The 19537-nt window shown below is 31.7% G+C and overlaps 1 protein-coding gene across 10 annotated transcripts in view; it reads right to left on the bottom strand.

Annotated features, from left to right (window-relative positions):
• LOC143256333 (cell adhesion molecule DSCAM-like) overlaps window positions 1-19537 on the bottom strand; it is a 288884-nt gene that overhangs the window by 20189 nt on the left and 249158 nt on the right. For all 10 annotated transcript variants that reach the window (XR_013031259.1, XR_013031258.1, XR_013031260.1 and 7 more), the window contains 4 exons: window positions 2581-2704; window positions 1595-1721; window positions 867-1042; window positions 614-685 (listed from right to left, as the gene is read on the bottom strand). Coding sequence is in view for 3 of the 10 variants with exons in the window: in XM_076513421.1 (XP_076369536.1) it covers window positions 614-685; window positions 867-1042; window positions 1595-1721; window positions 2581-2704 (499 nt within the window). In the remaining 7 variants the exon portion in view is untranslated. The remainder of the gene's footprint in view (window positions 1-613; window positions 686-866; window positions 1043-1594; window positions 1722-2580; window positions 2705-19537) is intronic.

The raw sequence follows: 19537 nt of genomic DNA, 5'->3' as shown, positions 1-19537 counted from the left end.
TAAACCCATTCCAAAACATGTTATATTCACCTAATATCTCTAGTGGAAAAGTTACTGTGATCAGAATGGTGTGACAATAAATAATACCAGATCTAGTAACGCTCGGTATCAAGCAAGTTTCAAAACACTAAACAGGGTGTTTATAAACAGAAGAAATTCACACACACACACACACTGTTGTCTGAGATTTGAGACTTGGGGATAATAGATTCATTCTCCAAAAACATGCATAATGTTTATAACACCCATCCTCCACCCATATGATAATGTTGTTTGTACACATTTTAGTTCATTCTTTAATCGTTAGATGACGTTTAAAAATTTCTCACCATATCCATTAGTTCTGTTTATTGGTTAGTTCTCATGTTAACTATACCCATTAGTTCTGTTGACTGGTTAGTTCCCATGTTGATTATACCCATTAGTTTCGTTGATTGGTTAGTTCTCTTGTTGACTGTATCCGTTAGTTCTATTGATTGGGTAGTTCTCTTGTTGACTGTATCTGATAGTTCTGTTGATTGGTTAGTTCTTATCTTGTAAATTTATAACGTGAAATTCTGACAACCACACATTATAAAATTCATACTGGACTAAAAAATCTTTCCTGTCTTACCTTCCGTTATTTGTTGATTTAGTAGTAAACGTGATGTAATTTCTTTTAGGTTTCCATTTTCATCAGCACCATCTATAAACCAAGATGAAGCATAAGGCTATATACTTAACTACTAAAAACGTTAAAGGAGCTGACAATACGACACTTTACACAGTCAGAACTTGAAGTAGAACCATGATTAAAAATGTAAGTAACTCATATCAACAGCTTCACAAGTACATAATTAGAAGTTTAGCATTCTAAAGATTCTCACTTTGAACAAGGACCATTGCCATCCCTGTCTGTTTACCACTTTCATTTTCTATCACACAAGAATAGACGTCAGTATCTGAAGGATTAACATCACGAATCACAAGCCGACAAAGTCCTCGGTGGTTAGAATAGGTGTCGACTCTCCAGTCTTCTTGTAAGCGGTGCGTGTTTTTCATCCTAAAATAAATGTTTCAGGTATAAAGTGAGAAATACAGAAAGTATTAACCAGTAAAGTAACACAATAAGCAATGGACTACAGTCTACAATTAAACATTACTACAATGGACTACAGTCTACAATTAAACATTACTATTACTCTTGTTATATTAAACAATGGACTACAGTCTACAATTAAACATTACTACAATGGACTACAGTCTACAATTAAACATTACTATTACTCTTGTTATATTAAACAATGGACTACAGTCTACAATTAAACATTACTATTACTCTTGTTATATTAAGCAATGGACTACAGTCTACAATTAAACATTACTATTACTCTTGTTATATTAAGCAATGGACTACAGTCTACAATTAAACATTACTATTACTCTCGGTTATATTATACTTCAGTTGACATTATTCCGTCACTCATCAACTAAACGATCTAACTTATGATGAAACATCACATTTAAAAAAAGAGAAAACAATAATAAAAATGACACAAGAAATGTCCCAATTTACGCATGAAAATAGGTGATATTGTTACAATGACCTACTCACCAGGAAACACGTGGTGGAGGAACTCCTCGAGCCAACCACTCCAGAGTTACTGTGGTCCCTATTACAGCCGTGACGTCTGAAGCCAGTTTCTCAAACCTTGGACTTTCCGGACTCCGTTCTCTTTCACCTAAGTAATGATTTATATTTGTTTTTTATAACGAGATTTACAAATAAAAACCATAGATATTAAAATATTAGAAACTGTAGAGGTCCACAAACTGATAGTTATAATACTGATATTACAGAGTCTATGTTAAGCATTTATACTGAAAAATTGTAAACATTTGGCTATGAAAGGTTGTAGTATAAAGCGTTAAGTATTTATAACAAGAATGTCATAATTTGGAAAAAGAAAATTTGTTGTTTTCTTAATCTCTGTTCAGTATTTACAGTAAAATTGTAGTGGTTTGGTTATTAAAAGTTAAGTCGCCATCTATGTTAAGTTTATATTCTATATTGTTAATTGATACACCCTTTAAAGGATATTAATACATTGACCTGTGGTTTAGTACACTACATAAAGTGTTAGACGTGGCCCACTTCACTACATAATCTGTCAGGTGTGGTGTTGGTACACTACTTAAAGTGTTAGATGTGGTCCACTTCACTACATAATCTGTCCAGTGTGGTGATGGTACACTACTTAAAGTGTTAGATGTGGTCCACTTCACTACATAATCTGTCAGGTGTGGTGTTGGTACACTACTTAAAGCGATAGACGTGGCCCACTTCACTACATAATCTGTTAGGTGTGGTGTAGGTACAATACATAAAGTGTTAGATGTGGTCCACTTCACTACATAATCTGTCAGGTGTGGTGTTGGTACACTACTTAAAGCGGTAGACGTGGCCCACTTCACTACATAATCTATTAGGTGTGATGTAGGTACAATACATAAAGTGTTAGATGTGACCCACTTAATTACATAAAGTGTCAGGTGTCGTCTACTATACTAAATTTAATACTTGATATCTAAGACACTTACCACCTACTCTCAAATAGCCTGTTGTAGAACATGTTCCGAAACAGTTTGTAGCCACACACGTGTACTGTCCTGTGTCAGAAGGCTTAGCGTTATATATCTCCAGGCTGCATAGCCCAAAGTCATACTGTGGAATGCACAACAAAAACGTTTTCATTAAAATAAATTATTAATAGAACTGATGAATATTATTAATGTAAACCATTCAGCAGGTGAGTAATGTAGCACATTACTACACCTGATGAATATTATTAAAGTAAACCATTCAGTAGCTGAGTCATGTAGCACATTACTACACCTGTTAAATATTATTAATGTAAACCATTCAGCAAGTGGGTCATGTAGCACATTACTACACCTGTTGAATATTATTAATGTAAATAATTCAGTAGGTGAGTCACGTAGCACATTACTACACCTGATGAATATTATTAAAGTAAACCATTCAGTAGCTGAGTCATGTAGCACATTACTACACCTGTTAAATATTATTAATGTAAACCATTCAGCAAGTGGGTCATGTAGCACATTACTACACCTGATGAATATTATTAATGTAAACCATTCAGCAGGTGAGCCATGTAGCACATTACTACACCTGATGAATATTATTAATGTAAATCATTCAGTAGGCGAGTCATGTGGTACATTAATACACCTGATGAATATTATTAATATAAACCATTCAGTAGGTGAGTCATGTAGCACATTACTACACCTGTTGAATATTATTAATGTAAATAATTCAGTAGGTGAGTCACGTAGTACATTACTACACCTGATGAATATTATTAATGTAAACCATTCAGTAGGTGAGTCATGTGGTACATTAATACACCTGATGAATATTATTAATGTAAACCATTCAGTAGGTGTGTCACGTAGTACATTACTACACCTGATGAATATTATTAATGTAAACCATTCAGTAGGTGAGTCATGTGGTACATTAATACACCTGATGAATATTATTAATGTAAACCATTCAGTAGGTGAGTCATGCAGTACATTAATACACCTGATGAATATTATTAATGTAAACCATTCAGTAGGTGAGTCATGTGGTACATTAATACACCTGATGAATATTATTAATGTAAACCATTCAGTAGGTGAGTCATGTGGTACATTAATACACCTGATGAATATTATTAATGTAAACCATTCAATAGGTGAGTCATGTGGTACATTAATACATCTGATGAATATTATTAACATAAACCATTCATAGGTGAATCATGTGGTACATTAATACACCTGATGAATATTATTAATGTAAACAATTCAGTAGGTGAGTCATGTAGTACATTACTACACCTGATGAATATTATTAATGTAAACCATTCAATAGGTGAGTCATGTGGTACATTAATACACCTGATGAATATTATTAACGTAAACCATTCATAGGTGAATCATGTGGTACATTACTACACCTGATGAATATTATTAATGTAAACCATTCAGTAGGTGAGTCATGTGGTACATTAATACACCTGATGAATATTATTAATGTAAACCATTCAGTAGGTGAGTCATGCAGTACATTAATACACCTGATGAATATTATTAATGTAAACCATTCAGTAGGTGAGTCATGTGGTACATTAATACACCTGATGAATATTATTAATGTAAACCATTCAGTAGGTGAGTGATGTGGTACATTAATACACCTGATGAATATTATTAATGTAAACCATTCAATAGGTGAGTCATGTGGTACATTAATACACCTGATGAATATTATTAACGTAAACCATTCATAGGTGAATCATGTGGTACATTAATACACCTGATGAATATTATTAATGTAAACCATTCAGTAGGTGAGTCATGTAGTACATTACTACACCTGATGAATATTATTAATGTAAACCATTCAATAGGTGAGTCATGTGGTACATTAATACACCTGATGAATATTATTAATGTAAACCATTCAATAGGTGAGTCATGTGGTACATTAATACATTTGATGAATATTATTAATGTAAACCATTCAGTAGGTGAGTCATGTGGTACATTAATACACCTGATGAATATTATTAATGTAAACCATTTATTAGGTGAGTCATGTAGCACATTAATACACCTGATGAATATTATTAATGTAAACCATTCAATAGGTGAGTCATGTGGTACATTAATACATCTGATAAATATTATTAATGTAAACCATTCAGTAGGTGAGTCATGTGGCACATTAATACACCTGATGAATATTATTAATGTAAACCATTCAGTAGGTGAGTCAAGCAGTACATTAATACACCTAATGAATATTATTAAAGTAAACCATTCAGTAAATGAGTCATGTGGCACATTACTACACATGATGAATATTATTAATGTAAACCATTCAGCAGGTGAGTCATGTAGCACATTACTACATCTGATGAATATTATTAATGTAAATCATTCATTAGGTGAGTCATGTGGTACATTAATACACCTGATGAATATTATTAATATAAACCATTCAGTAGGTGTGTCATGTAGCACATTACTACACCTGTTGAATATTATTAATGTAAATAATTCAGTAGGTGAGTCACGTAGTACATTACTACACCTGATGAATATTATTAATGTAAACCATTCAGTAGGTGAGTCATGTAGTACATTACTACACCTGATGAATATTATTAATGTAAACCATTCAGTAGGTGAGTCATGTGGTACATTAATACACCTGATGAATATTATTAACGTAAACCATTCATAGGTGAATCATGTGGTACATTAATACACCTGATGAATATTATTAATGTAAACCATTCAGTAGGTGAGTCATGTGGTACATTAATACACCTGATGAATATTATTAATGTAAACCATTCAGTAGGTGAGTCATGTGGTACATTAATACACCTGATGAATATTATTAATGTAAACCATTCAGTAGGTGAGTCATGTAGCACATTACTACACCTGATGAATATTATTAATGTAAACCATTCAGTAGGTGAGTCATGTAGTACATTACTACACCTGATGAATATTATTAATGTAAACCATTCAGTAGGTGAGTCATGTGGTACATTAATACACCTGATGAATATTATTAATGTAAACCATTCAGTAGGTGAGTCATGTGGTACATTAATACACCTGATGAATATTATTAATGTAAACCATTCAGTAGGTGTGTCACGTAGTACATTACTACACCTGATGAATATTATTAATGTAAACCATTCAGTAGGTGAGTCATGTGGTACATTAATACACCTGATGAATATTATTAATGTAAACCATTCAGTAGGTGAGTCATGTGGTACATTAATACACCTGATGAATATTATTAATGTAAACCATTCAGTAGGTGAGTCATGTGGTACATTATACACCTGATGAATATTATTAATGTAAACCATTCAGTAGGTGAGTCATGTGGTACATTAATACACCTGATGAACCTGATTATTAATGTAAACCATTCAGTAGGTGAGTCATGTGGTACATTAATACACCTGATGAATATTATTAATGTAAACCATTCAGTAGGTGAGTCATGTGGTACATTAATACACCTGATGAATATTATTAATGTAAACCATTCAGTAGGTGAGTCATGTGGTACATTAATACACCTGATGAATATTATTAATGTAAACCATTCAGTAGGTGAGTCATGTGGTACATTAATACACCTGATGAATATTATTAATGTAAACCATTCAGTAGGTGAGTCATGTGGTACATTAATACACCTGATGAATATTATTAATGTAAACCATTCAGTAGGTGAGTCATGTGGTACATTAATACACCTGATGAATATTATTAATGTAAACCATTCAGTAGGTGAGTCATGTGGTACATTAATACACCTGATGAATATTATTAATGTAAACCATTCAGTAGGTGAGTCATGTGGTACATTATACACCTGATGAATATTATTAATGTAAACCATTCAGTAGGTGAGTCATGTGGTACATTAATACACCTGATGAATATTATTAATGTAAACCATTCAGTAGGTGAGTCATGTGGTACATTAATACACCTGATGAATATTATTAATGTAAACCATTCAGTAGGTGTACATTACTACACCTGATGAATATTATTAATGTAAACCATTCATAGGTGAATCATGTGGTACATTAATACACCTGATGAATATTATTAATGTAAACCATTCAGTAGGTGAGTCATGTGGTACATTAATACACCTGATGAATATTATTAATGTAAACCATTCAGTAGGTGAGTCATGTGGTACATTAATACACCTGATGAATATTATTAATGTAAACCATTCAGTAGGTGAGTCATGTGGTACATTAATACACCTGATGAATATTATTAATGTAAACCATTCAGTAGGTGAGTCATGTGGTACATTAATACACCTGATGAATATTATTAATAAACCATTCCTGTACATTAATACATGATGAATATTATTAATGTAAACCATTCAGTAGGTGAGTCATGTGGTACATTAATACACCTGATGAATATTATTAATGTAAACCATTCAGTAGGTGAGTCATGTGGTACATTAATACACCTGATGAATATTATTAATGTAAACCATTCAGTAGGTGAGTCATGTAGCACATTACTACACCTGATGAATATTATTAATGTAAACCATTCAGTAGGTGAGTAAACCATTCAGTAGGTGAGTCATGTGGTACATTAATACACCTGATGAATATTATTAATGTAAACCATTCAGTAGGTGAGTCATGTAGTACATTACTACACCTGATGAATATTATTAATGTAAACCATTCAGTAGGTGAGTCATGTAGTACATTAATACACCTGATGAATATTATTAATGTAAACCATTCAGTAGGTGAGTCATGTAGTACATTACTACACCTGATGAATATTATTAATGTAAACCATTCAGTAGGTGAGTCATGTAGTACATTAATACACCTGATGAATATTATTAATGTAAACCATTCAGTAGGTGTGTCACGTAGTACATTACTACACCTGATGAATATTATTAATGTAAACCATTCAGTAGGTGAGTCATGTAGTACATTAATACACCTGATGAATATTATTAATGTAAACCATTCAGTAGGTGTGTCATGTAGTACATTACTACACCTGATGAATATTATTAATGTAAACCATTCAGTAGGTGAGTCATGTGGTACATTAATACACCTGATGAATATTATTAATGTAAACCATTCAGTAGGTGAGTCATGCAGTACATTACTACCCCTGATGAATATTATTAATGTAAACCATTCAGTAGGTGAGTCATGTAGCACATTACAACACCTCATGAATATTATTAATGTAAACCATTCAGTCAGGTGAATATTATTAATGTAAACCATTGTAGGTGTCATGTACATTACTACACCTGATGAATATTATTAATGTAAACCATTCAGTAGGTGAGTCATGTAGTACATTACTACACCTGATGAATATTATTAATGTAAACCATTCAGTAGGTGAGTCATAGTACATTAATACACCTGATGAATATTATTAATGTAAACCATTCAGTAGGTGAGTCATGTAGTACCTACACCTGATGAATATTATTAATGTAAACCATTCAGTAGGTGAGTCATGTGGTACATTAATACACCTGATGAATATTATTAATGTAAACCATTCAGTAGGTGAGTCATGTGGTACATTAATACACCTGATGAATATTATTAATGTAAACCATTCAGTAGGTGAGTCATGTGGTACATTAATACACCTGATGAATATTATTAATGTAAACCATTCAGTAGGTGAGTCATGTGGTACATTAATACACCTGATGAATATTATTAATGTAAACCATTCAGTAGGTGAGTCATGTGGTACATTAATACACCTGATGAATATTATTAATGTAAACCATTCAGTAGGTGAGTCATGTAGTACATTAATACACCTGATGAATATTATTAATGTAAACCATTCAGTAGGTGAGTCATGTGGTACATTAATACACCTGATGAATATTATTAATGTAAACCATTCAGTAGGTGAGTCATGTGGTACATTAATACACCTGATGAATATTATTAATGTAAACCATTCAGTAGGTGAGTCATGTGGTACATTAATACACCTGATGAATATTATTAATGTAAACCATTCAGTAGGTGAGTCATGTGGTACATTAATACACCTGATGAATATTATTAATGTAAACCATTCAGTAGGTGAGTCATGTGGTACATTAATACACCTGATGAATATTATTAATGTAAACCATTCAGTAGGTGAGTCATGTGGTACATTAATACACCTGATGAATATTATTAATGTAAACCATTCAGTAGGTGAGTCATGCAGTACATTAATACACCTGATGAATATTATTAATGTAAACCATTCAGTAGGTGAGTCATGCAGTACATTATTACCCCTGATGAATATTATTAATGTAAACCATTCAGTAGGTGAGTCATGTGGTACATTAATACACCTGATGAATATTATTAATGTAAACCATTCAGTAGGTGAGTCATGTGGTACATTAATACACCTGATGAATATTATTAATGTAAACCATTCAGTAGGTGAGTCATGTGGTACATTAATACACCTGATGAATATTATTAATGTAAACCATTCAGTAGGTGAGTCATGTAGTACATTACTACACCTGATGAATATTATTAATGTAAACCATTCAGTAGGTGAGTCATGTAGTACATTAATACACCTGATGAATATTATTAATGTAAACCATTCAGTAGGTGAGTCATGTAGTACATTACTACACCTGATGAATATTATTAATGTAAACCATTCAGTAGGTGAGTCATGTGGTACATTAATACACCTGATGAATATTATTAATGTAAACCATTCAGTAGGTGAGTCATGTGGTACATTAATACACCTGATGAATATTATTAATGTAAACCATTCAGTAGGTGAGTCATGTGGTACATTAATACACCTGATGAATATTATTAATGTAAACCATTCAGTAGGTGAGTCATGTGGTACATTAATACACCTGATGAATATTATTAATGTAAACCATTCAGTAGGTGAGTCATGTGGTACATTAATACACCTGATGAATATTATTAATGTAAACCATTCAGTAGGTGAGTCATGTGGTACATTAATACACCTGATGAATATTATTAATGTAAACCATTCAGTAGGTGAGTCATGTGGTACATTAATACACCTGATGAATATTATTAATGTAAACCATTCAGTAGGTGAGTCATGTGGTACATTAATACACCTGATGAATATTATTAATGTAAACCATTCAGTAGGTGAGTCATGTGGTACATTAATACACCTGATGAATATTATTAATGTAAACCATTCAGTAGGTGAGTCATGTGGTACATTAATACACCTGATGAATATTATTAATGTAAACCATTCAGTAGGTGAGTCATGTGGTACATTAATACACCTGATGAATATTATTAATGTAAACCATTCAGTAGGTGAGTCATGTGGTACATTAATACACCTGATGAATATTATTAATGTAAACCATTCAGTAGGTGAGTCATGTGGTACATTAATACACCTGATGAATATTATTAATGTAAACCATTCAGTAGGTGAGTCATGTGGTACATTAATACACCTGATGAATATTATTAATGTAAACCATTCAGTAGGTGAGTCATGTGGTACATTAATACACCTGATGAATATTATTAATGTAAACCATTCAGTAGGTGAGTCATGTAGTACATTACTACACCTGATGAATATTATTAATGTAAACCATTCAGTAGGTGAGTCATGTAGTACATTAATACACCTGATGAATATTATTAATGTAAACCATTCAGTAGGTGAGTCATGTAGTACATTACTACACCTGATGAATATTATTAATGTAAACCATTCAGTAGGTGAGTCATGTAGTACATTACTACACCTGATGAATATTATTAATGTAAACCATTCAGTAGGTGAGTCATGTAGTACATTACTACACCTGATGAATATTATTAATGTAAACCATTCAGTAGGTGAGTCATGTAGTACATTAACTACACCTGATGAATATTATTAATGTAAACCATTCAGTAGGTGAGTCATGTAGTACATTACTACACCTGATGAATATTATTAATGTAAACCATTCAGTAGGTGAGTCATGTGGTACATTAATACACCTGATGAATATTATTAATGTAAACCATTCAGTAGGTGAATATTATTAATGTCATTCAGTAGGTGAGTCATTACATTACTACACCTGATGAATATTATTAATGTAAACCATTCAGTAGGTGAGTCATGTGGTACATTAATACACCTGATGAATATTATTAATGTAAACCATTCAGTAGGTGAGTCATGTAGTACATTACTACACCTGATGAATATTATTAATGTAAACCATTCAGTAGGTGAGTCATGTAGTACATTAATACACCTGATGAATATTATTAATGTAAACCATTCAGTAGGTGAGTCATGTAGTACATTACTACACCTGATGAATATTATTAATGTAAACCATTCAGTAGGTGAGTCATGTGGTACATTAATACACCTGATGAATATTATTAATGTAAACCATTCAGTAGGTGAGTCATGTGGTACATTAATACACCTGATGAATATTATTAATGTAAACCATTCAGTAGGTGAGTCATGTGGTACATTAATACACCTGATGAATATTATTAATGTAAACCATTCAGTAGGTGAGTCATGCAGTACATTAATACACCTGATGAATATTATTAATGTAAACCATTCAGTAGGTGAGTCATGTGGTACATTAATACACCTGATGAATATTATTAATGTAAACCATTCAGTAGGTGAGTCATGTGGTACATTAATACACCTGATGAATATTATTAATGTAAACCATTCAGTAGGTGAGTCATGTGGTACATTAATACACCTGATGAATATTATTAATGTAAACCATTCAGTAGGTGAGTCATGTGGTACATTAATACACCTGATGAATATTATTAATGTAAACCATTCAGTAGGTGAGTCATGTGGTACATTAATACACCTGATGAATATTATTAATGTAAACCATTCAGTAGGTGAGTCATGTGGTACATTAATACACCTGATGAATATTATTAATGTAAACCATTCAGTAGGTGAGTCATGTGGTACATTAATACACCTGATGAATATTATTAATGTAAACCATTCAGTAGGTGAGTCATGTGGTACATTAATACACCTGATGAATATTATTAATGTAAACCATTCAGTAGGTGAGTCATGTGGTACATTAATACACCTGATGAATATTATTAATGTAAACCATTCAGTAGGTGAGTCATGGTACATTAATACACCTGATGAATATTATTAATGTAAACCATTCAGTAGGTGAGTCATGTAGTACATTACTACACCTGATGAATATTATTAATGTAAACCATTCAGTAGGTGAGTCATGTAGTACATTACTACACCTGATGAATATTATTAATGTAAACCATTCAGTAGGTGAGTCATGTAGTACATTACTACACCTGATGAATATTATTAATGTAAACCATTCAGTAGGTGAGTACATTGTACACCTGACATTATTATTAATGATAAACCATTAGGTGAGTGTAGTACATTAATACACCTGATGAATATTATTAATGTAAACCATTCAGTAGGTGTGTCACGTAGTACATTACTACACCTGATGAATATTATTAATGTAAACCATTCAGTAGGTGAGTCATGTGGTACATTACTACACCTGATGAATATTATTAATGTAAACCATTCAGTAGGTGAGTCATGTAGTACATTACTACACCTGATGAATATTATTAATGTAAACCATTCAGTAGGTGAGTCATGTAGTACATTACTACACCTGATGAATATTATTAATGTAAACCATTCAGTAGGTGAGTCATGTAGTACATTAATACACCTGATGAATATTATTAATGTAAACCATTCAGTAGGTGAGTCATGTAGTACATTACTACACCTGATGAATATTATTAATGTAAACCATTCAGTAGGTGAGTCATGTGGTACATTAATACACCTGATGAATATTATTAATGTAAACCATTCAGTAGGTGAGTCATGTAGTACATTACTACACCTGATGAATATTATTAATGTAAACCATTCAGTAGGTGAGTCATGTAGTACATTAATACACCTGATGAATATTATTAATGTAAACCATTCAGTAGGTGAGTCATGTGGTACATTAATACACCTGATGAATATTATTAATGTAAACCATTCAGTAGGTGAGTCATGTGGTACATTAATACACCTGATGAATATTATTAATGTAAACCATTCAGTAGGTGAGTCATGTGGTACATTAATACACCTGATGAATATTATTAATGTAAACCATTCAGTAGGTGAGTCATGTGGTACATTAATACACCTGATGAATATTATTAATGTAAACCATTCAGTAGGTGAGTCATGTGGTACATTAATACACCTGATGAATATTATTAATGTAAACCATTCAGTAGGTGAGTCATGTGGTACATTAATACACCTGATGAATATTATTAATGTAAACCATTCAGTAGGTGAGTCATGTGGTACATTAATACACCTGATGAATATTATTAATGTAAACCATTCAGTAGGTGAGTCATGTGGTACATTAATACACCTGATGAATATTATTAATGTAAACCATTCAGTAGGTGAGTCATGTGGTACATTAATACACCTGATGAATATTATTAATGTAAACCATTCAGTAGGTGATGTCATGTCAGTAGGTGAGTCATGTAGTACATTAATACACCTGATGAATATTATTAATGTAAACCATTCAGTAGGTGAGTCATGTAGTACATTAATACACCTGATGAATATTATTAATGTAAACCATTCAGTAGGTGAGTCATGTGGTACATTACACCTGATGAATATTATTAATGTAAACCATTCAGTAGGTGAGTCATGTAGTACATTACTACACCTGATGAATAATTATTAATGTAAACCATTCAGTAGGTGAGTCATGTGTACACCTGATGGTAAACCATTCAGTAGGTGAGTGGTACATTACTACACCTGATGAATATTATTAATGTAAACCATTCAGTAGGTGAGTCATGTGGTACATTAATACACCTGATGAATATTATTAATGTAAACCATTCAGTAGGTGAGTCATGTGGTACATTAATACACCTGATGAATATTATTAATGTAAACCATTCAGTAGGTGAGTCAGTACATTAATACACCTGATGAATATTATTAATGTAAACCATTCAGTCATGTGGTACATTAATACACCTGATGAATATTATTAATGTAAACCATTCAGTAGGTACATGTGGTACATTATACACCTGATGAATATTATTAATGTAAACCATTCAGTAGGTGAGTCATGTAGTACATTAATACACCTGATGAATATTATTAATGTAAACCATTCAGTAGGTGAGTCATGTGGTACATTAATACACCTGATGAATATTATTAATGTAAACCATTCAGTAGGTGAGTCATGTAGTACATTAATACACCTGATGAATATTATTAATGTAAACCATTCAGTAGGTGAGTCATGTGGTACATTAATACACCTGATGAATATTATTAATGTAAACCATTCAGTAGGTGAGTCATGTAGTACATTAATACACCTGATGAATATTATTAATGTAAACCATTCAGTAGGTGAGTCATGGTACATTAATACACCTGATGAATATTATTAATGTAAACCATTCAGTAGGTGAGTCATGTGGTACATTAATACACCTGATGAATATTATTAATGTAAACCATTCTGTCATGTAGTACATTACTACACCTGATGAATATTATTAATGTAAACCATTCAGTAGGTGAGTCATGTGGTACATTAATACACCTGATGAATATTATTAATGTAAACCATTCAGTAGGTGAGTCATGTGGTACATTAATACACCTGATGAATATTATTAATGTAAACCATTCAGTAGGTGAGTCATGTGGTACATTAATACACCTGATGAATATTATTAATGTAAACCATTCAGTAGGTGAGTCATGTGTAGTACATTAATACACCTGATGAATAGTACATTAATACACCTGATGAATATTATTAATGTAAACCATTCAGTAGGTGAGTCATGTGGTACATTAATACACCTGATGAATATTATTAATGTAAACCATTCAGTAGGTGAGTCATGTAGTACATTAATACACCTGATGAATATTATTAATGTAAACCATTCAGTAGGTGAGTCATGTAGTACATTACTACACCTGATGAATATTATTAATGTAAACCATTCAGTAGGTGAGTCATGTAGTACATTACTACACCTGATGAATATTATTAATGTAAACCATTCAGTAGGTGAGTCATGTAGTACATTAATACACCTGATGAATATTATTAATGTAAACCATTCAGTAGGTGATGTCATGTAGTACATTACTACACCTGATGAATATTATTAATGTAAACCATTCAGTAGGTGAGTCATGTAGTACATTAATACACCTGATGAATATTATTAATGTAAACCATTCAGTAGGTGAGTCATGTAGTACATTAATACACCTGATGAATATTATTAATGTAAACCATTCAGTAGGTGAGTCATGTAGTACATTAATACACCTGATGAATATTATTAATGTAAACCATTCAGTAGGTGAGTCATGTAGTACATTTACACCTGATGAATATTATTAATGTAAACCATTCAGTAGGTGAGTCATGTAGTACATTAATACACCTGATGAATATTATTAATGTAAACCATTCAGTAGGTGAGTCATGTGGTACATTAATACACCTGATGAATATTATTAATGTAAACCATTCAGTAGGTGAGTCATGTAGTACATTAATACACCTGATGAATATTATTAATGTAAACCATTCAGTAGGTGAGTCATGAGTACATTAATACACCTGATGAATATTATTAATGTAAACCATTCAGTAGGTGAGTCATGTAGTACATTACTACACCTGATGAATATTATTAATGTAAACCATTCAGTAGGTGAGTCATGTAGTACATTAATACACCTGATGAATATTATTAATGTAAACCATTCAGTAGGTGAGTCATGTAGTACACCTGATGAATATTATTAATGTAAACCATTCAGTAGGTGAGTCATGTAGTACATTAATACACCTGATGAATATTATTAATGTAAACCATTCAGTAGGTGAGTCATGTGGTACATTAATACACCTGATGAATATTATTAATGTAAACCATTCAGTAGGTGAGTCATGTGGTACATTAATACACCTGATGAATATTATTAATGTAAACCATTCAGTAGGTGAGTCATGTAGTACATTAATACACCTGATGAATATTATTAATGTAAACCATTCAGTAGGTGAGTCATACATTGGTACATTAATCATGTAGTACATTAATACACCTGATGAATATTATTAATGTAAACCATTCAGTAGGTGAGTCATGTGGTACATTAATACACCTGATGAATATTATTAATGTAAACCATTCAGTAGGTGAGTCATGTGGTACATTAATGTACACCTGATGAATATTATTAATGTAAACCATTCAGTAGGTGAGTCATGTGGTACATTAATACACCTGATGAATATTATTAATGTAAACCATTCAGTAGGTGAGTCATGTGGTACATTAATACACCTGATGAATATTATTAATGTAAACCATTCAGTAGGTGAGTCATGTGTAGGTACATTAATACACCTGATGAATATTATTAATGTAAACCATTCAGTAGGTGAGTCATGTGATGAATATTATTAATGTACATTGAGTCAAGTACACCTGATGAATATTATTAATGTAAACCATTCAGGTAGGTGAGTCATGTGGTACATTAATACACCTGATGAATATTATTAATGTAAACCATTCAGTAGGTGGTGAGTCACCTGATGAATATTAGTACATTAGTAGGTACACCTGATGAATATTATTAATGTAAACCATTCAGTAGGTGAGTCATGTAGTACATTAATACACCTGATGAATATTTAATGTACACCTGATGAATGAATATTATTAATGTAAACCATTCAGTAGGTGAGTCATGTAGTACATTAATGTACACCTGATGAATATTATTAATGTAAACCATTCAGTAGGTGAGTCATGTGGTACATTAATACACCTGATGAATATTATTAATGTAAACCATTCAGTAGGTGAGTCATGTGGTACATTAATACACCTGATGAATATTATTAATGTAAACCATTCAGTAGGTGAGTCATGTGGTACAACCTGATGAATATTATTAATGTAAACCATTCAGTAGGTGAGTCATGTGGTACATTAATACACCTGATGATATTATTAATGTAAACCATTCAGTAGGTGAGTCATGTGGTACATTAATACACCTGATGAATATTATTAATGTAAACCATTCAGTAGGTGAGTCATGTACATTAATACACCTGATGAATATTATTAATGTAAACCATTCAGTAGGTGAGTCATGTGGTACATTAATACACCTGATGAATATTATTAATGTAAACCATTCAGTAGGTGAGTCACCTGATGAATATTATTAATGTACATTAATACACCTGATGAATATTATTAATGTAAACCATTCAGTAGGTGAGTCATGTAGTACATTAATACACCTGATGAATATTATTAATGTAAACCATTCAGTAGGTGAGTCATGTAGTACATTACTACACCTGATGAATATTATTAATGTAAACCATTCAGTAGGTGAGTCATGTAGTACATTACTACACCTGATGAATATTATTAATGTAAACCATTCAGTAGGTGAGTCATGTAGCACATTACTACACCTGATGAATATTATTAATGTAAACCATTCAGTAGGTGAGTCATGTAGTACATTAATACACCTGATGAATATTATTAATGTAAACCATTCAGTAGGTGAGTCTGATGAATATTATTAATGTAAACCATTGTAGTACATTAATACACCTGATGAATATTATTAATGTAAACCATTCAGTAGGTGAGTCATGTGGTACATTACTACACCTGATGAATATTATTAATGTAAACCATTCAGTAGGTGAGTCATGTAGTACATTAATACACCTGATGAATATTATTAATGTAAACCATTCAGTAGGTGAGTCATGTAGTACATTAACTACACCTGATGAATATTATTAATGTAAACCATTCAGTAGGTGAGTCATGTAGTACATTAATACACCTGATGAATATTATTAATGTAAACCATTCAGTAGGTGAGTCATGTGGTACATTAATACACCTGATGAATATTATTAATGTAAACCATTCAGTAGGTGAGTCATGTGGTACATTACTACACCTGATGAATATTATTAATGTAAACCATTCAGTAGGTGAGTCATGTGGTACATTAATACACCTGATGAATATTATTAATGTAAACCATTCAGTAGGTGAGTCATGTGGTACATTAATACACCTGATGAATATTATTAATGTAAACCATTCAGTAGGTGAGTCATGTGGTACATTAATACACCTGATGAATATTATTAATGTAAACCATTCAGTAGGTGAGTCATGTAGTACATTAATACACCTGATGAATATTATTAATGTAAACCATTCAGTAGGTGAGTCATGTAGTACATTAATACACCTGATGAATATTATTAATGTAAACCATTCAGTAGGTGAGTCATGTAGTACATTACTACACCTGATGAATATTATTAATGTAAACCATTCAGTAGGTGAGTCATGTGGTACATTAATACACCTGATGAATATTATTAATGTAAACCATTCAGTAGGTGAGTCATGTAGTACATTACTACACCTGATGAATATTATTAATGTAAACCATTCAGTAGGTGATGTACTACACCTGATGGTACATTAATACACCTGATGAATATTATTAATGTAAACCATTCAGTAGGTGAGTCATGTGAATACATTAATACACCTGATGAATATTATTAATGTAAACCATTCAGTAGGTGAGTCATGTAGTACATTAATACACCTGATGAATATTATTAATGTAAACCATTCAGTAGGTGAGTCATGTAATGTAAACCACATTAATACACCTGATGAATATTATTAATGTAAACCATTCAGTAGGTGAGTCATGTAGTACATTACTACACCTGATGAATATTATTAATGTAAACCATTCAGTAGGTGAGTCATGTGTAATACACCTGATGAATATTATTAATATAAACCACATTAATACACCTGATGAATATTATTAATGTAAACCATTCAGTAGGTGAGTCATGTGGTACATTAATACACCTGATGAATATTATTAATGTAAACCATTCAGTAGGTGAGTCATGTGGTACATTAATACACCTGATGAATATTATTAATGTAAACCATTCAGTAGGTGAGTCATGTGGTACATTAATACACCTGATGAATATTATTAATGTAAACCATTCAGTAGGTGAGTCATGTGGTACATTAATACACCTGATGAATATTATTAATGTAAACCATTCAGTAGGTGAGTCATGTGGTACATTAATACACCTGATGAATATTATTAATGTAAACCATTCAGTAGGTGAGTCATGTGGTACATTAATACACCTGATGAATATTATTAATGTAAACCATTCAGTAGGTGAGTCATGTGGTACATTAATACACCTGATGAATATTATTAATGTAAACCATTCAGTAGGTGAGTCATGTAGTACATGTAAACCATTCAGTAGGTGAGTCATGTAGTACATTAATACACCTGATGAATATTATTAATGTAAACCATTCAGTAGGTGAGTCATGTAGTACATTAATACACCTGATGAATATTATTAATGTAAACCATTCAGTAGGTGAGTCATGTAGTACATTAATACACCTGATGAATATTATTAATGTAAACCATTCAGTAGGTGAGTCATGTGGTACATTAATACACCTGATGAATATTATTAATGTAAACCATTCAGTAGGTGAGTCATGTGATGTACATTAATACACCTGATGAATATTATTAATGTAAACCATTCAGTAGGTGAGTCATGTGGTACATTAATACACCTGATGAATATTATTAATGTAAACCA

The sequence above is a fragment of the Tachypleus tridentatus genome, chromosome 7, assembly GCF_004210375.1.
Source record: "Tachypleus tridentatus isolate NWPU-2018 chromosome 7, ASM421037v1, whole genome shotgun sequence".
NCBI lineage: Eukaryota > Metazoa > Arthropoda > Merostomata > Xiphosura > Limulidae > Tachypleus > Tachypleus tridentatus.
The sequence above is the reverse complement of the archived record's forward strand: the minus strand, read 5'-3'. Positions and strand labels throughout refer to the sequence as shown.